General features: G+C 38.4%; 1 protein-coding gene across 4 annotated transcripts in view; it reads left to right on the top strand.

The window, feature by feature from the left end:
• Positions 1–22,806, top strand: part of USP9X (ubiquitin specific peptidase 9 X-linked) — a 101,882-nt gene that overhangs the window by 13,731 nt on the left and 65,345 nt on the right. For all 4 annotated transcript variants that reach the window (XM_080575479.1, XM_080575477.1, XM_080575480.1 and 1 more), the window contains exons 2-7: positions 12,580–12,833; positions 14,628–14,773; positions 15,082–15,161; positions 20,409–20,521; positions 21,291–21,509; positions 22,554–22,669. In XM_080575479.1, coding sequence (XP_080431605.1) covers positions 12,738–12,833; positions 14,628–14,773; positions 15,082–15,161; positions 20,409–20,521; positions 21,291–21,509; positions 22,554–22,669 — 770 coding nt within the window. In that variant the 5' untranslated portion in view covers positions 12,580–12,737. The remainder of the gene's footprint in view (positions 1–12,579; positions 12,834–14,627; positions 14,774–15,081; positions 15,162–20,408; positions 20,522–21,290; positions 21,510–22,553; positions 22,670–22,806) is intronic.

Below are 22,806 nucleotides of genomic sequence, written 5' to 3'. Positions count from 1 at the left end.
GGAGCTGTATGCTTCTTGGTTTCAGCTTCATTCCCCTTGCTTACAAAAAGATGCTAAAAATCCCTGAGATTTCTTTGTGAGCCCTGCAGCAAAGGAAGAACACAGTTTTCAAGGAAGTTCTGAAGGTCACTAGAGCTGGAGGATAAAGGGCCTTAACAGTCATTAAGGGCTTGAGCCCAGTTCCATAATAATAATTTTATATTTGTGGACACTTCTTGGAATTCACAAAACTCATGCTGTTCTCTGGTTAACAGTAAGACCTGATTTAGAAGGAAACTATAGAACTTAATGCAACCTGAAATAACAAGAAAAGCTGCCTACATAAGTTGCAGAACTAAAGTTATGGATAATGATATAACGTTCAAAGAAAACAAGATCAAATTGGGCTTAAGCTACTCAAGTTAGGCTTAAGCTACTGAAAAATGTAGTGATGACATTCATCTCTCAAAGGCAAAACAAAAGTGAGACTGGCAGTTCTTTTACAAACAGAATTTTTGGCCGCCTTTTTCTTGAGCACTTGCTTTAATGCTTTAAGAATGGAAATTCCTCAACACAGAAGAATGCAAAGGCAATAAACCATTTTCTTTTTAGTTGAGTTGCTTAGGAGGTTACATGTTAACGAAAGCAGTTTTTGTTTGTTTTAACATTACCTTGTAGTTTCTTTCTGAGTACTTGCTTAAAAAAAAAACACCACCACCACTCCCAATAAAACCAATCAACCACCTAGATTTTGGGGGTAAAAATTAAAAAAATAAGTACTGCACCTTTTCTGGCATGATTCGACTCCTTTTAAGAGCTTTGTGATGAGGTGCTTTTTTGGTTTTGTTTTTCAACAATGAAGGCTTACCAGTATTCTTTCCTGTTTATAGCCGGTAGTAATTTTTTTGCACCCTGTTATTACTCATTTTGTTTCAAGCATATTAAGCCTGATTGACCCCCATTTAACTTTGTATTTTGTCTGTATTTGCTGGCTGCTAAAATTTCCAATGTAAAACCATGACAATGTCAGAGTACTTAGTTCCTCCTGTGTCAGAAGATACAATTCCTAACCCCTTCCAGTGTGTTATCCCTGGGAGAATGGCACTGGATGGAAATATTACCCGGTGTGCTGTGCAGGCATTCAGTATCCTCCTTCCTCACCTGGTATGGAGAATAGTGTTACTGAATTTATTATTCTTCATCATATACAGTTTCAGAGTTATGTTTAAAGATGTTTTCTGTGTCTGGGCGTTAGTTCTTAATCGAAAATGTGTCCTGTAGCTGGGAGGGGTATCAGCTGGTCTCCTTAGCTTTGTGTACTTTTTCAAACATCCAAGAAATGTTTTTGTGCCTAACTAGCCAAACTTTTGCAAAACACACATTTCAGGTGTTGTTTCTGTTCTTGCAGTCTGCAGCTTAAAATCTCTTAGCATGAAATAATACCTTACTGTATTTATAACTTGGGTCTTCCACACTGTAAAGGACATATGTTGTGTGGAAAACTACGCCTCTCCTCAAAAGTTGTAGGGTGACAGCAGGTCCTCTCTGTTCTTTATGACTTTGTTTACGTGCCTGATTGGCAATGATTTTTTCTTTGAAAAGAAAATGTCAGTTATAAATGCAGCTCATACAGTACTTGCCTGCTGAATTCTCAGTTCTTTTTCTCCTCTGATAGGTTCACAAGTTGAGCGAGAGAGTAGAAGTAACAGTCTGAAAAGGACATCTTTATTCCCTTACTGTAAGGGAGTGAGATAAACAGCAGTTCAAAACCCCAGAACAACTAGGCTGTCTCAGAAGTGGATGCTGTGTCCTGTGGCCAGTCTTGTAATCGCTTCAGATATTTAATTCAGCATGTAACACTCTCTTCTGACTGGGCAACTAATTCATGTGGAGGGTCTCTTTGTTGCCACTTGTTGTTTTTTTTCTAGATGTAAAAGGTTGTAATTCACAAGTTTCTTACCAGTTCTGCAACCAAAATGATATGCTTCTTTTAAAAAGATAACGATCCAGAGATTTATACTTGCTAAAAACATGCAATTGTGGTGTTCACGTTTGGTTGCTTTTCTAGAATAAGTATTCTTCCAGTCATGTTTCCCAATATACACAAAAAAGTTTTGTACCTTTTTTTTTCTAGTCAAATGACCTGACACTTGGCTATGTCAGTGCACATTTTATTGTGCCAGGCTTACCAGATGATAATGAGAACTCGTCACAGAGTAATCGCCCCGTTAGTTTGTATGCCACGTGTGGAATTTATGACAGATTTTATAGCTTTTTCTGAATTATCAGTAATAATGAGTAGTACGGGATTGAGAATTGATAACCTGTAGGGTTTGGCTAGGAGTGTTTGTCCCTGTTTGTTAAAACCTTGTTAGTAGCTTCAAATTTAATCACTGGATATATATTTTTCATTTTATTTGAGAAAAAACTGTTTTGTTTACTGTAAACATAATCAAAAAAGCATGTAAGAATGCAGGTAACTTTTAACACTTTTCACGTTCATGATAAAATATTAAACTGATCGTACTTACTAGACTGTAGGAAGTTGCATTAGTGGCAACTAACAGGTTTATGTCCAGAGATGGTAATTTGATTTCCTCTCTCTGTTCCCCCCACTTCTCCCCCTCTTCCGTTCTGTGCTATTTTGGACTATATCCTGTTTTCAAAGATCTAGTAGAAGTCACATCTATGGATTTCTTAGGGTTCTTGATTATCTCATACTAAATATTTTAGTATAAATACTAAATACTCAGGTCAGCTTCACACGAGAGTTTTTGTAAGTTGTTTTAATGTATTACATGAAAAATATTGGAAACAGTTTTTTGTCTTGTGTTCAATATCATAACACAAAGTGCATCCGATTCAGAGCAGAAATATTACTTAATATGGCAGAAAAGGTTGAATTGTTTAATGATTTCTATAATGATTGCTAGGACATTTTAAATATATTTCTTAATTATGTATGATGATAATATGCCTGTGCTGGGAAATACGTAAGCGTAGATAAGGATTAAAAATTAAAATAAATTTGTGGACTGTACATTAAAATGAATTGGGGGGGGGGGCATGTGATTTAGGAAAACCTCATTCTGTTTTGTTAGTGTTTTCTAATATGTTTACCTAAAAATTAATCTTATTTAGAAGTGCAGGAAAAACAAAGTGTTACTTACTACCTGCATTGGTATACAAAGCTTTGTATTCCACTGAAAGTTTTAAAGACTCAATGTGCCAAAAAACTATCTCTGTTACCATTGCTGACCAGTTATTGTTTCCTGATCCACTGCTACATGTTGTCACAATGAAGAACAAAAACAAAACTTTCAATGCCATTACAGACTTACATAATTTGTGTCTGCTCTTAAAAAACGTATTAATTGGCAAGAATTGGAGGCTGTGTTGTGTGCATCCTCATGCAGAGAAGACACGAAGATGAGTACTGCTGTGTAAACATAAGTGTCTGGTCTGCTGTCTCTTTCAGACTCTGTAATGCATCCCATTCCCCAAACCTTTCATTCTCCTTTTGTAGTGTGCTTGGGCAACTCACAGGAGGTCACTGATATCTCAGTGTTAGGAATTTTTTAAATTTTCTTTGTTCCCTAGTGCATTGCTGTAGGAATTCATGCCTTGCTGAGAAAAACCTTTCATTTTTAGGTGGAATTAAGTCTTTATTTTTTGCTACCCATAATAATGAGAATGTATTGTGATTTTTCCCATTGACTTTTGAGCATCCAATAATAATGCTCTTTGTAGCAAAAAGGCAGAGCAGTCAAGTCAAATGCAAAGTAACATTAAAAGTTAATTATACCTTTTCAAAATCAAGCAAAATGAAATCTTTTCAAAAAGCCTAATAGCGTAACATCTTGTAATTATTAACATTTGGATTAATGTTTTAAGGAGCAAACAGGGTTCTTAAGGTATTACGGACTATAAACTTCACTATATAGCTTTGAGAGTTGTAACTACTACATCCATTTTAGAATTGGATAAACAATGTGAAGTACTTAATATGGCCATGACCGAACAACAAATATAAGAAGGAACTGAAAGCATTTTATCCATCCTTGTTGCAAACATTAGACATATTCTTTACTTTCTTGCTCTAGCAATAAGTAGACATAATGTAGTATCTCCATAGATGGTAGAGTATCAATTGCAAATGTGTATATTCCTTTTAATAAATCTAGAGCACTGTCTAAATATAAACATGAAACCAAGATTTGTCCTTGCTTATAGTGTTCCACTGCGGCCTGTAAAGGACTAAGATTGCAGTTGGACCCACGATATCAACTCGATCCTAATTGGCTCTATTGCCAGGAATACATTTTTGGAATGCAGAAGGGCAGCTTCCTAAGTAAATAAACTGTAGCATAATTGGAAAAAAAGTGTAGCATTGTGTTGCTTAGCTGGGAAAGATTGAATCTGACTCTGAAGCAAATGTACGTAACAGAATTCTTAGAACTGGTTTTTAATTATTTTTTTAGTTTTGAGGTTGTTTCCTGTTGAAGCTTGTTCTTTTAATATAAGGTGGAAGGAAATCTTAGCCACTTTTTTTGCATATTCATTGTGAATTCAAGGTCTGTATAGTAAATGGAAGTTGTAGCTCAAAACATTTAAACAGTTTTTAAAACAGATGTTAGCATTTTCTAGATAGAATTGACTCTGAGTTACTAAGTGTGGTATTCTGAGGCTATAGTGCATGCACCAGTGTTTTGCTTTATTTATTTGACTTCTTGATGTGCCTGCAAAGTCTGGTTTGTTTTACTGTTGTGACCAAAATCATCCTCTCCCAGCATAAAACACACGTCATCTCGCTACTTACCAGTGGCTTGAATGTAGTTTGTTGATCACCTGTAAGTGTTTAAGTACTTAAGAAACAGAATTGCAGGGTCTGTAAATTTTACATCCCTCTTTCATCCGTCATTCAGCTGTATTAAGTGTCACTGAGGGCACAGTTTGATACCAGTTGAGTCATGGGAGCTCGCATTGAGAGCTCCTGTGAACAAAGGAACAGTCGTGCTCACTGAGAGGCCGTCCCACTCCAGGCCCTGTCTAGGGCAGAGTCCTGAACATGTGCCTGCAGAAGCGCATAGCAAGGCCATGGCTGAAGGGAGCCTGGTTAATTGTCACACTATTTGCTGGTTTTGTGTGTACGGCATTGACTGTTGTTTCTTGGTGCTGTCTTTGGCATTCTACTTGATCTACGGTCACGTGAGCAAAACACTTTTTCTTCTTCAGAACAGGAACTAAAATTGACTTTTCTGTTTGGTAGCCAGGGGAATGATGTGTATGATCTGAACACTTGACCTCTTGCTGATGTGCTCTGTGGGGAAAAAGCATCCTGTACCTTAAGTACCCACTGGTATACTGGGACTGAACTTCATTGATTCTTGCCTTTAAGTAAGACAATCCTTCTTATGTTCTAAAGGATATCCTTGTTTGTGTTGTTTTTGTGTTGTTGGTTTTTTTTTCCTCAAGTCCTTTGGGATGTTATTCCATGTGGAAACAAGATGTCAGTTTTACTGTCCTGATGTGCAGGGCCAAACTGGGTTCTCAGCCTTAACTTGAATACAGTTCGCTTTAATTAAAATTTCTTGGGCTTTAACCTTGGCATTTAAATGAGATCAAGACTCATGGGGCAACTTCAGCCATGGAAATGTGAGAAGAGGCTTTACTTCTGATCATCTGATGAGCCTTTCCATGTGAACCACAAGCTTAGGCTTACTGTTACACCTGGAAGAGTTAAATGTAGCCAGATTCTGCTCTTCATCAGTATGTCTCACATCTGTTTACATGGGAAACCCGTCCCATTTGCTGTTGAGAAGACTTCTCAAAAGGTGAAATAATCCACATTGTTTTTGCAGTAACAAAGCTATCAAAAAATTTTGCTCTTTACATCATCAATACTACTAGGCCTAGTTGTGTTTTTTAAGTGACTGAAAAAATGCTGATTTCTATATCCCCATTCTTGAATTACGCCACACATAATCATTATTATAATTCTTGTAACACATGAATTAGACACTTTCATTTCTCTCACATTATTGAACTTTGTTTTCCCCAGATCTTGATTCACATTAAGGCTTCAATCTTTGAATGTCCCTACAACTTTAAATTTTCCACAAGACTTCTGCATAAAGTCCAGAGTTACTTAAAACACAGGTGGAGGACAGTAGGATCAGGCTGTCACATCTCTAAATGTGTAATGCAAATTGTATTTGTTGATCAAGCAGCATGACACATCATTGCTTAAAAACTGGCATTTTCTGCAGCATTCCTGTGCAGTCTCTTCAGCATAGAATGCTGCATAGCTGGTACTGGACAATCTGAATGCATTTAGGCAACTCCTCCGTTGAGAATGCATTTAGGCAACTCCTTTTTTGAGACTATACTTACGCAGTTGAGAGCTGCGGTCCTTTTGCTTTCCCCTTGACCTGGCAGTAAAAAGGTGATGCTTTGTTCCAGTAGTTCATTCTCTGTGCTTTTACAGTTCGCTCAGTTCATGTGAATGGTAGATGTAGGAGCTTCTGGCAAGTGAAGTTGCATACCAATAAGTAGATGTAGATTAGTCTTCACCTGTCTCAACATTATTTTGAAATTAAATGTATGTGTTTGTTCATTCTGAAGAAACTGAAGTATGTTTGAGGATATTCCTCTTTATTTTCTCATCTGATGTTGAAGACAAATAGAAGTATACGCTTCCATGGATGTTCCCAACGTTCCAGAAACTTGTGCTGCTGACTATCTTAATTTCAGACATGGCATGGAAAGATCAGTGAAAAAGGTTACTTGGCTAACCTGATTCTTAATGGCAGTAGTTTTAATTCCTGTTTGTTACAGTTGCTCAAAATCAGTCTGTGTCTTGAAAACTTGCATGATAAGGCATCAGTTACTTAAGAATTTATTATTTTGACATAATGTATTGTTACCTGATGCAGTTGTCTAAGTTCCAAATGCACTTACTTCTTTACTGGGAGAATAAATTAATTGTCTTTAATATAAATTATTTAAAATAAATAACAGTTTCTCCAATTGCAGCTGATGGGGTATATTTTAAACACCGTTGTATGTTAGGCACCTCTTGCTCTTCAGTAGTAGCTTACTGATGAGTTTGTATGAATCATGAATACGTTTCAATTTTAGTGCCTGTCAGTGTTAATGAGCAAGTTGCTGGGACCACCGGTTTTATTTTCTGATTACATAAATCATTTCCTCCTTCCTGAAAGATACAAGGCACAGAGAAGGAGGATAATGATAAATCTGTGGGGGTGTGTATGGAATGTAACTGCTGAATTAGGTCAGTGTTACACTTTTGGGAACGTGTTTCTAGATGAGAAGGTGTTCTGATTGAAATGAAGGAATAGGGCAGAAGGTCGGATTCCAAAGCCTAGAATTTTTAAACGAGAAGCACGTCACAACCCGTGTGATGAGTCAGTATTTATTAGGACTTGAAGAAGGCAGTTCCCAGAATCCTCTATGAAGCGAGGCTGCGATACCTTTCAATCTGAAGTTTGTACTGCCTCAGTTCTTGAACTTATGGTTCAAAAGCTCATCTTCTGTGAGATCCTGTTAAGATAGGAATGTATCTGCAAACGCTGGAAAAAATTCATTGTATTCGTTGTAAATTCTTAATACAGTTGTATGATTTTTAGAAAGCTGTGGTCTTACCTGTTGGGTAGGTTAGTATGCTGGGGTACATTGTTACCACACATCCAGTGGGTTTAGTACTGGGGCACATATTCTTGCTCATACAGCTAATCAGATCCATTTAAATAAAAGGTAGGGCTTTGGTAACGCACATGAATGATGAACTGTATTTTGAGGTCTGCTGCTGTCATCTGTCCCCGTGTACTTGCTTTTTTCTGGGATTCAAGAGTACAGGGAGCTCACCTGGGAGGAAGGCTCTCTGTTTTGGGGCATTTCAGCGACGTCTGAGGGAGCAAGCAGCCAAGGCATAGGTGTGCCACCACACTGAGCTGCTTCTCACACCTCGGCACAGAGGCCCCAGTGCAGGCAGAGCGGTGCCTGCAGTGGCCACATGGGCAGCGTGTGGAGTCAAAGCTGCGGTCGTCTTTTCCCGGTGTGACTAACGTGGCAGGGAGCCAGCAGAAGCAGAACTTCACCTGGAATTTTATGGCGGCTCAGCATGACGTAAAGAAACGGGAAGAAGCACGGCAAATCAGGATTTGCTTAGCTGGCAACCCAAACGGAATGTCAACGGGGTTTATTTGACTGAGTCTTCATAGCCTCACACATTGCTTGATTAACAGTGCACTAGTTAGTGTGGCAGTTAATAGGTGCCTGTCTCCATCCTGACACCGTATCAAGGCATCCATTCTCAAAGCCTTTGGATGAGGATGGTAATTTTTTTAACCACTGCTTAGTATGTTGAATCCTAGATCAAATATAGTAGAAATGAGGCAAAAACTAACGCAAAGTCTCCACAGGATTCAGCTGAATACAGGCAGTTAGAATTGTTTCTGTTGGGCTACGTGTGTGCTCAAAATGGGATGCCACTGAATCAGTTTACATGTGAATATGGACAGGTTAATTATAACTAGGTGTAAAGGTTAATCTCGGGCTGAGCCAAACTATATGCCTTGGTGAGTTTTAACTCTTTAACGTTTGAAATTGAATAATCTGAATTAAAGAAATGATTGGAATTCAGAATTTCACGGTTAATCGGTTCTACGGAATTGTAATTAATAAAACGTAATGCAGAGATTAAAGTAGTACTGTGTTCTGTGAGGGTGTGCAGTTCGATGCTTTCTCTACATCATAAATGGCTAAATTGGTGGCTAAAAGCAGGAGTGGTAAATGACTCCCTTCTACTACTGTTTAAAATACCTAAATTGATAATGATTTGTGCTTACAAAAACATGTTTTCTTTTGTAATTAGAAGGAAAATACCTCAACAAGGATATCTTTGAAATTTAAAATGTGTGGATACTGTAAGAAGCAATCAGACTGTTTATCGGAGGTGCAGGGGTTTTAGTTAGTAACTTCAAGCTTTGCAGCAGCTTTTGTATCTCTGAGTACATCTAGAAAATATTGGGGGGAAGAGGAGAGGGAAGTGGACAACCCTCACAGTTGTCCTTGTCTTAAGTATTCTGATGTGGCCAAACCAGGTGAACTTCTCTGAGGGTCCTGAAATACGCTTCTGTGAAGAATGGGAATATAATATCAGTAGTATGCATAAACTATCATGATTAGTGTGTAAAGTCACTAAATAGAAGGAAGAAGACACATCAGAAAGTCATTTTTGTAAATGTTCTGTATTTACTAGTGTCTACAGAATTCTGGGTATTTTTACTACACAGATCTTGTTTTAATCTGTGAATTTGCAAGACTGTGAATAAGTTGGTCAATGCAGCACTCGTTTTTTTCTGTCTCCTAGTTAAATTACATCATGTGCCTTGGGCAGAAATGAATTTACAAGAATGCTTTGCCCAGACTTTTCAACAAAGCACAGAGGCAAAATCTGAGTGTAAATCCATGCTTGCTGTAAGGTCAGTGTAACGGGAGAGCTGCAGGTTTGTCCTGGCTTAGCACTAGGGTGAGTATTCTGTGGTTTTGCAGTGTGCCAGTTCAGGTAATTACAGAAACTGAAAAATAATCAGTGTTTGTTTCTTCTCATACTCTGCAGTGGTTCCCTTGAGGATGAGTTGAGCAAAAGAATTAGAATCAGAAGGAGATGAGACGGAAGCAGCTTGCATGTCACGCAAGTTGTAGGGGAATCCCAGGTGTCAGAGGTCACTTCCTTGTGCAGTTTAGGGGCAACCTGGACCAGGATTCCACCCTTTTCTCCCGGCCGCTTTGCTACCTCAGTCAGTGTGCCAGCGCAAGTTTTTGTGTGGCCAAATTGCAGACCAGACCTGTTGAGGAAGGAGAGAGGTGTTTATTGTGGTCATAGAGTTGGCTTAGGGCTGTTGAAAAATACAATGTAAGTTGGCAGAAGTTTGATTTCATCGGTTTAAGCAGACACTTGGAAGCCTCAGTCAGGTAACGCAGGGGAACTGAGTGCACTGAACTGTGGTACAGCGTGTATTCACATGGTCGGAAACTTAGTCATGCTGATATTTTCTACCTAGCAATCTTTCTAAACTTCATCGGAAGAAAAATACTCGGAGGAGGGCACTTAAAAAAAGAACACCAATTAAAGCAAGTTAGTTTTTAAAGTTGCATTTTAAAAGTCAGTTTCATCCTGAAGAAAACTTGAGTTGGTAATGCCTTTTGCTCTAGATTTTAGCAGGCTTAGTAAATTCTGTAAATGTAAGTCCTGAAGGGTGGGGATGGATTACAATTGACTGTATTCCAAGGACACAGTTTTGTTCAGATGCAAGCATTAGTTTAGTGGCAATACTAGAGTTTTCTAAATTTGTTGGTGATAATAAGATCGGGGGCTGGGTAGAGGAGGAGTATTATATATGATCCAAATTTTCACTGTATTTGTAACCGGCCTTGCAAATTGGCACAATTTAGGAAAGAATTTTAAAGTGTCTTAGAGAAAGACAGCAACAGCATTGAAAAGGAATTGGCATGAGATGTTGTAATAAAACAATTACTAATATGCATAGTGTTACAGCAGAAACTTTAACTTGTTAACCTGAATAGAATAGAATAGTTCAGTTGGAAGAGACCTACCAAGATCTTCAAGTCCAACTGGCTGACCCAAAGTTAAAACTTACCAGCAGGGGCCTCATCCACATGCCTCAAATGTGGACAGGCATGGGGCATCAACCACCTCACCAGGCAGCCTGTTGCAATGTTTGACCACCCTCACAGTAAAGAAATCTTTACTGATGTCCGCTCTGAACGTCCCCTGGTGCAGCTTTGTGCCATTCCTGCACGTCCTCTTGTTGGTTACTATGCAAAGAGACCGGTGCCTCTCTTCTGTTCACTTTCCCTCCTCAGGAGGTTGCAGAGAGCAATGAGGTCTCTCTTGGCCTCCTCTTCTCCAGACTGGGCAACCCAAGTGTTCTCAGCCTCTCTTCACAGGACATGCCTTCCAGCCTTTTGACAACTTTGCTGCTCTCCTTTGGATGCTGTCAAGGACCTTAACATCCTTTTTATTATAGTGGAGCCCAGAACTGCATGTAATATTCATAGTGAGGCTAGTGAGGCCACACCAACACTAGAGATGGAGAATCTCTATTCCTGGCCTCCTTTGACCAGCCACCTGTGCTGTGTTTAGTGCACCCCAAAACTTGGTTTGCCCTCTTGACTTGCCAGGGCACACTGCTGGCTCATGTTGAAGCTCTTTTCTGAATATCTGCAACCAAGCTTCAATACCTGAAGGGAGGGTGCAAAGAGGATAGAGCCAGGCCCTTTTCAGCGGTGCCCAGCACCAGGACCAGAGGCAGTGGGCACAAACTGGAGCCCAGGAGGCTCCCTCTGAGCCCCAGGGAGCCCTTCTGTGCTGTGCGGGTGAGGAGCCCTGGCACAGGCTGCCCAGAGAGCTGTGGGGGCTCCTCCTTGGGGATCTCCAAAAGCCGCCTGGGCACGGCCCTGGGCAGCCTGCGCTGGGTGGCCCTGCTTGGGCAGGGCTTGGGGTAGGTGGCCTCCAGGGGTCCCTGCCAGCCTCAGCCATCCTGTGATGCTGTGAATCAGGAGCTTAGTAGCACCAAATCACTCTTACTGAAAGCTTACAGAATTCTTTCTACCACCCTACGTTTTTATTTTTTTATTTTTTTTTAACTTTTGAGTACTCTTGTTAGTTTCTGTAGCACTTAGAAGCCTGACTTGGTCTGGAAGATAACATGGTTATATAGTGCCCTGTGGTAGAGTGTGTAATTGTTTGTGTAACTTAGTACTTTTATTTTTGTTAAATTACTATATAGTAAATTAAATACTGAGTCTAAAATAAAATAATAGGTGTAAAATAAAACTTCTTTATTTACATGATAAATAATGAAGTTTAAATATGTAGCAATTATTGAATTGTTGGTATATCATTATTACAACATCAGTAAGTAAATCTGATGTCCCCGGTTTCGTATAATCTCCTAAAATACTTGGTGGGGGTGAGATGAGCTTTGTAGTGGGCTTGAAAAGTCAACAGATCCAGGTTTCCATAGGCAAGTGCTGGAAGAAGGGAATACAGGTCAGATGCCCAGAATGAATACTGGCGTGCTTACAGAAGTTTGGCTGCAGACTCTCTGTTAGTCTTAACTGAGGTAGAAACAATCTCCCCTAACTCCCCTCAGACATCTGCAGTTGGACACTGTTGGGAAGAGAATATTGGAAAAGATGACAAATGTGCTGGTTTATGCTCTTAATCAGGTCATGAGGTACACTTCTTTGTGGGCCTAGATCAGCACCTTGAATTCAAATTGAAAATCTACTGTAGCAGTTTAAGCACGATTGTGTCAGAGTAAACAGCTGCATGTGTTTGGATGTGTGTCAGTTTCTCAGTGGTGTAACAGTAATTATCAGTATAATTTTTGCTTAGAGTGTTAAAGTATGTTAAATATTTCAACTGTTACCTTTCGATGTCAGTTGTACTCAGTAAAAAGAAATACTAAGTCTAAAATAAAAGATCCTTTATAGCAGTATATTTCTTTTATGCATGTAGCAATATAGAATATCATCTTTTTTTTTCAGGTTATGCAATGGTCTCTGCAAGATGGCATGTTCTTGAGTTGGAGCTTTTTAAGGCAAGCATATGCTGGTACTTCAACTTTACTAAGTGGACTATAATTTCTTCTCTCACAACAACTACTTAAGCAGACAAAATTGCAAAGATCTGCCCTGTGTCGAGTATGACAGCCACGACTCGTGGCTCTCCGGTAGGAGGCAATGATAGCCAGGGCCAGGCTCCTGATGGACAGTCCCAGCCTCCCCTCCAGCAGAATCAGGTATGTTACTATCAAGTTATCTAGCAATAAATGAGTCGTTTCTTTACAAATGGCATTTATGACTTATTTGAACTGTGAGTTTGTATAGTCCTGGAGATGTCTAGTTAAATTAGCTATTCTTTTTTTCTTTACAGAAGTACACAAGAAATTTCAGGGATGAAGGCAGTGCTGTTGGCACATTAGGTACTGTTAGGGAGCATGCAAAAAATGCTCCCTTTTCAGGCAGTGGCATAGCTTTTTCAAGCATATTTATTTTGAAAAATAAGTGTTCTTGGAATTATATTGGAAGATTGCTCAGAACTGCATTGTTGTGTGTCTGCCACAGACTGGTAAAGCTACTCTGTGACTTCAGTTCTGCAAAAGCACTTTTTGGATAAAAGAGCTTACGGGCATAGGTATCTCTTTATTATCAGCATCGTCTAAGTCTGTGTTCATTGTACTTGACTACCTCAACCACATAGTGTTGGGGTTTTTTTTTGAACATGGTATCCTGCTTTGAAAAGAAAATTAAAAACTTTCAGATACGCTACATGATAATGTGATGATTCTTTTTTTTTTTTGTCAGGGAAAAAAAAAAAGATGCATTTAAACATTGTGACCAAACCTGGTTAAAAGAAAAGCCACACCTTTTCATTTAATGCACTATGAAGGTGATGTTTGTTTAATAGCAACCCAGTTGCTTGCTCTCTCCATCTAAGTGGAATGGGAGAGAGAATTGCAAGGGGAAAGTGAGAGAATTTGCAGGTTGTGATGAAGACAGTTTTAATAAGTAAAGGGGTGGAGGAGCAGGAAGTGATGCAAAAGCCGTCACACACCACCAGTCAACGGATGCCCAGCTAGTCCCCAGCCTGTTGCTCCCCTGGGGGGAAAACTGCCCTCAGTCTTATTGCCAAACATGACGCTGTATGGTATGGAATATCTCTTTGGTCACTTCAGGTCAGCTGTCCCAGCTGTGTCCCCTCCCAGCCTCTTGTTCACTCACAAGCTGCCCACTGTGGGGACAGAGTGAATATGGAGAAGGCCTTGACGCTGTAAGCAGTGTTCAGCAATATCTAAAACATTGGTGTGTTATCAATGCTGTTGTGGTTGCACATCCAAAACCCAGCACCATGTGGTCTGCTGTGAAGAAAATTAACTCCATGCCAGCCAAATCCAGTATAACGTGTTTAAAAAAAAAATCTTGAGGTTTTGGTCTTTTTGGTCCTCATTTGTCTTCTGATCTTGCTCTTCTGATCTGAACCTTTATTTTCAATTTGTTGACAATCCATACCGTTTCTGTGCACAAATAAATGTGCATCTACAAAATAAATTGTAGTTTGCACAGCCCATCAAAATGGGCTTAACTAATTGTGTGCTTGGAGGTGGGTTATTAGTCAGCTGCAGTAGTATTCATTTTAAACGTTTTCAGAAAATGTTTTCATGATCCTTCTGTGCTGTTGCTGAAGGTTTTCTACCTAAATTATTCATATTTTCTTCAGAAGATATGTAAAAACAGAGCATCCATGTAGTCTGTTTTCATCTTCTAGATGGGTGACTGAAAGTAAGTCTCAAAAAAAAAAATCCTCTATAGGAAAGTACATAAATTCTTAAAACATTAAGATAAAACAATAAACATGCTGTATGCTTTCTATTATTTTTTGTTAATAGATCTAAAATCAAATTATTTTATTATACTGTATGATAATAGGCGTATAGTTCAAGTGATTCTTTGAAATGTAATGTGAAGCAAAAAGGCAAATAAGTGGCACAGAAGTACAGATGGTACTTAAAAAGTGTTTTCTACATCAATTTTAGACGTCTTCACCTGATTCTTCCAATGAGAACTCCCCAGCTACCCCGCCTGATGAGCAGGGACAAGGAGATGCTCCACCCCAGCTTGAAGATGAGGAGCCTGCATTTCCACACACAGACCTGGCAAAGTTGGATGACATGATCAACAGGTACTTTCATACTTCATGCTTTTTTTTTTTTTTCCAGTGTGTGCAGATTAATGTGCAACTATCTTGACAGCAGAAGTAGGATTTGTGCATTTTTGTTTAACTGGATTTCTTGAATTTCCTTATTGTATTGGATTAGAGCTATAAAGAGAGGGTCAATATTTTTTTGAAAAGTAGAGTCTTCATCAGGGCTTTTAAAAATGCTTATTTTTACCCTATATTACAAGCTTTACAAAGGATTGAGGATTCCTGATTTTTAAGGAGAACAATTGAATTATGTGGGTTTGTTTTATTTTGCCTTTTGAATATAGGCCTCGATGGGTTGTTCCTGTATTGCCGAAAGGGGAATTAGAAGTTCTTCTAGAAGCTGCTATTGACCTGAGTAAAAAAGGTAAGCTGAAAAAACAATGAATGATTATTGGACCACTCAAAATCTTTGCTTGTGAGAGTTCTTTTGAGCTCCTGGTGGAGGCTTAAAAGTTCTTAATTATTACCATTACAGCCCTGGTGTGAGTGGTATGCAGAACCCTCATAAATCAGAAACTTTAAAAAAAAAAAAAAAAAAGACATCAGTGTAGGTAGAAATTAGGTACTTCATGCAGTATGAGTAGCGAGGTTGAAGAAGCTGACAGCAATAAAAATCTTGTCATTCCTGTCCTACCTGTTTTCTGTATTCGGTTAGATATCAGACCTACTGGGTTTGGTCTTCATAACAGATACTAAAACTCAAAGATTTTTTTTTTGTTTCTAAAACCAAGTTTCTTATCTAGCTTTCCAGACATCTTGCCATGCATTTTTGTTCAACTTTGGCATATACATGCTTTAGAGAATATTAGAGGAAAAGTTAGAATATTAGCATGACTTAGTAGTAATTCTACCATACTGCTTGCTGTAGCTAACTTACTTGGAATTAGGATGGTTCCCTGTCAGGATTGTGTATATATTTGCTAAACTGACAAATTTGACCCATGTTGTGGAAAGTTGTGTTTCTGGAAGGTTGTTTTGGACTCTTGTTCTGGACAATATTTGTAGCTCCAGTGTTTGTGTAATACCTCAAGTCAGATAAAAATACTTTTCTCGGGTATCTATACTTACCAGCCAGTCGTGTTTTAAATATAGTGACATACAAAGTGCTTGTTCCTTACTCTGACATAGCTAGACCAGGATGACTTCATTTCTGTGATGATAAAGGTTATTCTTAGGCAGTTTCAAGAATAAAAAGCTGGCTGTGGTCATGAAATTCTTGGTTATCCTGATTTATTTTCTATGTCTTTTTTTGCTTTGGAGTTCTCTCTGGAGAAACAAAAGATAGGCTGCACCCAGGTGATCCAAAATAAGTTAATTATACACTGTTGCTAACACTGATTTATCAGCTGGAGTTGCATTTGGAATTGGCTTTCATTGCATGTAGTGAGATCTGGCAGGGATTTTAAGGAGAGTGTAGAATTTTTAAGAGATCGCACCTGTTCAGGAACAAAAGAAATGGCAACTTACAGAAAGAAAATGCACCCTTTAGCAGTGCCTTACAATTTTTTTTGCTTGTGATTTATGAGAGAGGAGATGTATGTATTGCGAGCTGTTAAGTCATGAAAACAAAACAACAACAACAAAAAAACATAAAAACATGTCAGTGCAATGCAATGAAGTAATCTGAGCAGAATGAGATTCTTGGCTACTCTTAACATCATAGTACTTCACAAAAGCATCATACATAGCTGAAAGTTCCTGGTCATCTGTTTCTTTTCTCTTGAAGCTGTGAAAAACAGTGGAAATCTAAGCATACACTTTATGAAGTATGATTTTATTAAGTCAGTGTCCAATTTTGAAAAGTGCTTCTGCATTGCTGTGTAACTATTGTTCTTCTTGCCCTCTAAATTCCTTTGTGTGGTCATTCCATGAAGGCTGTTAGAAATAGTTGCTCTTTAACTGTTACAGTGTTGGTTACATCACAGATTTTATTTTTCCCCTGATACTTGAAGTTATACAGTGGCGAAGATGGCACTTTCTTTTTAAAACAAGTTTCAGTTCTCAAGGCATATGGTAGGTTGCTCACTTGCTGTAACAGACACTGCTTTTCTAGTTCAGAACTTGGCTGACACTGTCTGTTTCCAGAAGTAATAAAAGCGATTATTATGTAAATTTCTTAACTTGAAAATGTGTTTTGCTATCTCAGTAAGATCAGAAATTGGACATCTTGCTACCTATCTATGAACGTTTTTTTTTTTAACCTGAGGAGTTCTGTTTCAAAAGAACTGAAAGCAGAAATTGAAAATTAACTAGCTGCTAAACCACATACATTTTTATTGTGATCTGTAACTCATTAGAGCCCACTGATTTTATTTTTTTAATCAAGCACCTTTTTCTGGTGGTTAGAGTTCTTAAGTAGCTTTTATTCCTGATGTTGCCAGTGGCCATCGGCATTGACTTTCTGGAGTGACTCTGGAGTAATTTCTTTCATTGTGACCCTGTCTTTAGGGTGATGTTTGCATCCTCTTTAAATTGTTTCAGGAACTAAAATGAAAGGAACTTATCAGAATTGAAAGTATTTATTAAGAATAAAATTTCATCGTTGTTATGTTCAAGTGCGAGGAGCAAATTTGACAGAGTAGTATGAATCCTGTCTAGACTGTGACTTGCATTATTCCTGGCAGATGCGTTTATTTATGGAAGATTATCTTTTTATGTGTAGACATCAATGGGTTATTCTTCATTAAGCAAACCATAAGACTATCAAGTGATAGTCTGGAGTTTCTATTTGAAAAACAGCATTGAACAGCAAGACTGATGTTTATTTTCACATAATTCTGGAATACTTGCAAAGTGTTTTGAATAATGGGCCTTGCTCCAGAAATAAATGTCATAATGATTTGGATGCTATAAATTTATAAGGGAAAAAATGGTTCTTGTTAGTTTTTTTGTAGGCTAGAATATTCTTCATTCTTTCTTTTAAAATCTCATTGACTCTATACTGCTGTCTTTGTTGTGGATTTTGTTCTTCGTAATGTTTACATTCGGTTTTTAACATGCTGCCAAAACTTCTCTGTACAACACGCACAAGCAAGGTGCAATGCAACTTAACAATTTGTAGCTTATTGAAACTGAAATGAGATTTCACCACATAACTTAAGCCTTCAATTTTTATCCCAAATCTTTGGCTTTAATGAATTGCAAAGGCTTACAGAGGGTGAAGAGTAGAGGGGCAGGCCCTAGAACCTATGAAGGGAAAAAAAAAAAGCTTTTTCTAAAGATCATCTCTTTCTGGATTGTCATTTGCATTTCTGTGGGACTACCCTTGAGTTCATTACTGAAATTATTTTCTGTGTTTTCTTGAACTGTATATTTTCAGCCATCTTTCTTAAAGCAAGGACAGCAGATTTTCGTTGCTTCATGTTCAGAAATTTCTTAGCTAAGTTTGTTGGGATAGAACTAATTCAGTGAAATGAATTACAGCAAGGTCAATGTGGTATCTGGGTATAGAAGAACTTAAATACTTCAGGTAATTAAGAGTTCTTGGAAGTGCCAGAATCCGAGTGCCATGTGTAACTACTGCATCTGTGGGCAAGTGTGTGTTCCTCAAGGCTTACCAGCTCCAGGTCACCTTCTGTTCTGCAGTGTCTGAGCCAGCCCTTGCCAAGCCACTGAAAAGTTTCTGTGCTGTACTGCCCGAGGCTTCAGGTTTAGGGGGGCGCTTCACAGGCCCAGTGTCATAACAAGGCATGGAGCCAGCTCAGGTTTTGGGGTTCCAGCTGCAAAGTTATGAAATCCAGAGCCCTAGAGAGGAGCTGGGTGATTCTGCTTGGGGCTTTGGTGCTCCACCTTTTCCTTTTCCAATCCCCGTAATGGCAGCTTGCATTTACTGTATGTTGCACATCGCCTTTTTAATTCATGTTTACTTTTTTTCTCATTGCATAATCCATTTCCACAACCCTTCTGTGAATATGCAGCTCAGAGCTGCATGCATGCAGTTCTGTCTTGTCTTCCTCATTCTCTGCCCTTAGAATTTGGAAAATGAGCGAAAAAGGGCTGCCTGTGGTCTTACCTAAGAGTTACTGATACTGAATCTGATTCAAGCAGTAGATACCAGGTGGCTAATATAACTGCTGCTTCTCTTCTCACTGCCTTTGGATTGCTGCTGCTTCCTCTCCCACCCTGCTGTCTTCCTGTACCCTGCTTTTGATGATTCTCCTGTCTTTGTAGATACCCAGTCTTGGCTCCTTCCATGAGTAGCATATGTTGTTTCAGAAATACAGAGCATCGTGGGAGAAGGTAGAAGGTCATTATATATCTAGAAGTTAGTTATACAGGCACCTTTTAAGGTTCTCCATCTTTCCTTTCTTCCCAAGTTCAGTGAAACACAGAAAGGACGATGCATTTTGAAACAAAATCTGTTTTGGTGTTCCTAAACTTCATTTGAAAAGTCTTGCTGACTGAAGCTGGCCCACCATTGTGGGAGGAGGTGGTGCCAGAAGTACTTGGAAGTTTTAGAGAGATTTTAGTGCAGTTTACTGGTACTCAGAGGAACATTAAAATCACTTGGGGGCATGCTTTAAATTTGTATTTGAGAATTAAGTTCATTGTTAAATTTGAAAGGAGCATTTCCTCTAGGTCAAGTTGAGTGAGTTTGGATGCCTTCTATTGTCCTCTTCTTCGTATATAGGCTGAAGTTGTCATCTTTACACTCTTGGGGAGTTAACTTAAAGTCCTTTGTTTGCTACCAATGCAGAAGTTTTAGGCAGTGTCTATCTCTCTTGCTCTCTTTTGTCATTTTGTTATTGTGCTTTGTAGCCTTTACTTTATAATGTGCAGATGTCAGGCACCCAGACTGAGCTAGAGGGGAAGCTAAGGTAGAATTTTTGATAGTTGGCTACACAGTATATATCATGTACCTCTGGTAGTGATAAAAGAGGGAATACTGGTGTAGTTCTCAAGGTGTAACAGGGGCCTTCCAAAGATTCTTGCTTTACTGAAGCTGCTTGAGAGCTGCACCCCCTGTAAACATATAGACTGCCAAGCCTTGTTGTGAGAGTTTGTAAAAGTCTTTATGGTGTAATAATACCATGGAGGACAGATGTTATGTGATCACTTTTGAAAGGAACCTCTATTGTACAGTTGTTCGTGACTATGAGAAATTCAATTTGATAAACCAAATCAGGCCTTCAAAAGCCAGGGAACTGACTGTCAGGAGGTCTCATTAATGAATTGGGGGGGGTGGGGGCAGGACTGGTGACTTCCAGAGCTCCCTTCCCACCTCAACCATTTTGTAGTTTTGTGAAATGCAGGTGTACTGGAAGAGTGAAAAATAAAGACTGTACCTATTTTGCTACTATACCTTCAGTTTTACAAGCATGGCAAAAAAACTATCATGTTTTCAAAATAATTGAAAAATAAGCTAGAGGAGTGCAGTTGTTCAGGTGTCTTTACTTGAACATTAATCCACCATTTATTTTGTCCATTCAGTCTTACATAAGTTTGGCTTCATACAAAGTATCTCTTTAAAAAATAACTCTGGAACTTTGAACACCAAACCCTTGATGTCTAAGTCACTACTTCCAGTATTTAAAAGTTTGTGTAACAACTAATGAAATTACATATGTAATAGTTGTGGCTGGTTTTCTTTTTTTTTTTTCTTTTAAAATAGGCCTTGATGTCAAAAGTGAAGCATGCCAGCGATTTTTTCGAGATGGGTTAACAATATCTTTCACAAAAATCCTTACTGATGAGGCAGTGAGTGGCTGGAAGTTTGAAATCCATGTAAGTGGTTTTGTTTGTTTTAAGTTGTTTCTGAAAAACATAGTAATTTAAATGAGAATGGAGACTGCATTTGTGACTGAGGAGACTTTAGAGACTGAATGTCAGAAATCATCACAAGAGGGAAATGGAAACGTTCTCATATACGTGGCTCTTGGGAGGAAAAATCACCCTTCTTTCATCATTATTTCATCTTAGTGCCTCTGGTGTTTTTGGAAGGAAATAAAACACGAGATGATAATGGACAGGAACTGAACTTTGAATGTTCAGTAGGGCAGTTCTTGTTCGCGAGACTGTCCTTGGTCAGATGTATAGAGACCTGCTTATTTTTATGTGCGTGGTATGAAAACTTCATTTTTTAATAAAAACTTTCATCAGCCTTGTAAATTCTGAATGTTAGTAGCAGCTACTTGAATATTAAAAGCTGCCTCTTGGACAGCTGGGCACGTGCCAAATGAGAAACTGTGAAGATCTTGATAAGCAAATTGAAATCTGTGAGAGAGATGGGTGAAAGAAGGAAAAGTCAATAGTTCAGTGTTGAATTGTGAGTGTTTCAAATAACCAAAAATATTTGGGTCTTTTTCCCAAACTATTTTTTTAGCTGCAGATATAAGTTTGTTTAAACCCTTTATTGGAGGAAGTACAAAGTTTTAAGTGCAGCATTGTAAAACTCCTATGCAACTCTGCATGCTAGGTGCAAATGGTTCAGAGTCTATAGTTCGTGTTGGAGTAGTCGCCTGCCATATTGTTTGTTTGGTTTTTTTCTTAATAGAGATGTATTATTAACAACACTCATCGACTAGTTGAACTCTGTGTGGCCAAGCTGTCCCAGGATTGGTTTCCCCTTCTTGAACTTCTTGCCATGGCCTTAAATCCTCACTGCAAATTCCATCTATACAATGGTACACGTCCCTCTGAAACAGTTCCTGCAGGAGTACAGCTTGCTGAAGATGAACTTTATGCCCGTCCTCCTGACCCACGATCACCAAAGGTATCAGCTTTTTCAGACCTGAATATTGAAACGCTTATTTTATTACGTACTGTTACCTAGCTACCCAATAGCAATAGAGAGTTGTTTCGGGGGGTGGTTGTACTTGATTTTTGTATATCTATAAAATGTTTTGCTGCTTTTCACTCTTCGATCAATCATGATTTAATACATGCTCGCTCTTCTGACTCTTTCAGTCTTTGGTCCACAATGAAACTGAGTTGGGTTTCTGTGGTAAACTGGCACAACTCTATTGGAATGCTATTCCTACTGTGTTAATGTGCTTGCTTGTATTTGCCAGGTGATGGATTTAACTTCTCATTCAATGAGATTTTGTTGGTGACACATTTTAAGGAGGGGATTATGTGATAACATAGGAATTTGCCCTCCCTTTTCTTGCAGTTCCAGAAGATGGGAACTAGGGATTTTTTTTTCCAACTGGCAGTTCAGATCGGTAATTTGTTTCAGTTCTCAGGTCTGAATTTTTCAGCGTTGTTTGCCCACTGGTATTGGTATAAACTCAGGAGATACATGAATTAAATTTTTGTTGCTTTTTTTTTTTTTAGTAGAACTGGTAGCTATTGATATGTGAGAACAGAAGATAAAGAACTCTGTGTCCTTGGACTTCCTTGCATTGCTATCCTTGTTTGTAAGAATGTTATTTTGTGTTCTTGCTGCATTTTTATGCAGCATTATCACATCCAGGACCAGAAAAGAGTATCAGAATCATCCTGTTTTCCGTAGAAATTTAGCAGCCAAGCCCGAAGTACAGGCATTTAAATTCTTATCTATTTGATAAATTTCCTTGAATATCTAATATACAGTATCTGTTTGCCATGATAATGGGAAAAAGAGTTGTCTATTCCTAAGCATTTCCATAAAACTGAATATTTAAACTATATAGGCTCATTCCCTGATAATTGTTACCTTTTAATAGTTTATTCTGTAAATAGTTTTTTTAAGTAATTTTGTTAGCGATAGGTACTTAAAAGTACTTCTAGATCATTATTTGTAAAAGTCAGATAATAACTGATTATTATATTTCAGGGTTGGCTAGTAGATCTTATCAACAAGTTTGGCACATTAAATGGATTTCAGATCTTGCACGATCGCTTCATGAGTGGATCAGCATTGAATGTTCAGATAATTGCAGCTCTCATTAAGTAAGTTTTTAAAGAATATTTTACATAGTTCAAGTTTTCCAAATATGTTTAATAGAATATGGAGTTAGTACGAAACTTAGTCTTTTGTTGAAGCACTCCCATTGCCACGTTTCTTAACTAGTTGCCTTTAACTTCAA

The sequence above is a fragment of the Anser brachyrhynchus genome (assembly GCF_964034855.1).
Source record: "Anser brachyrhynchus genome assembly, chromosome: 1".
NCBI lineage: Eukaryota > Metazoa > Chordata > Aves > Anseriformes > Anatidae > Anser > Anser brachyrhynchus.
Note: the sequence above shows the minus strand (reverse complement) of the source record. Positions and strands in the feature narration are given on the sequence as shown.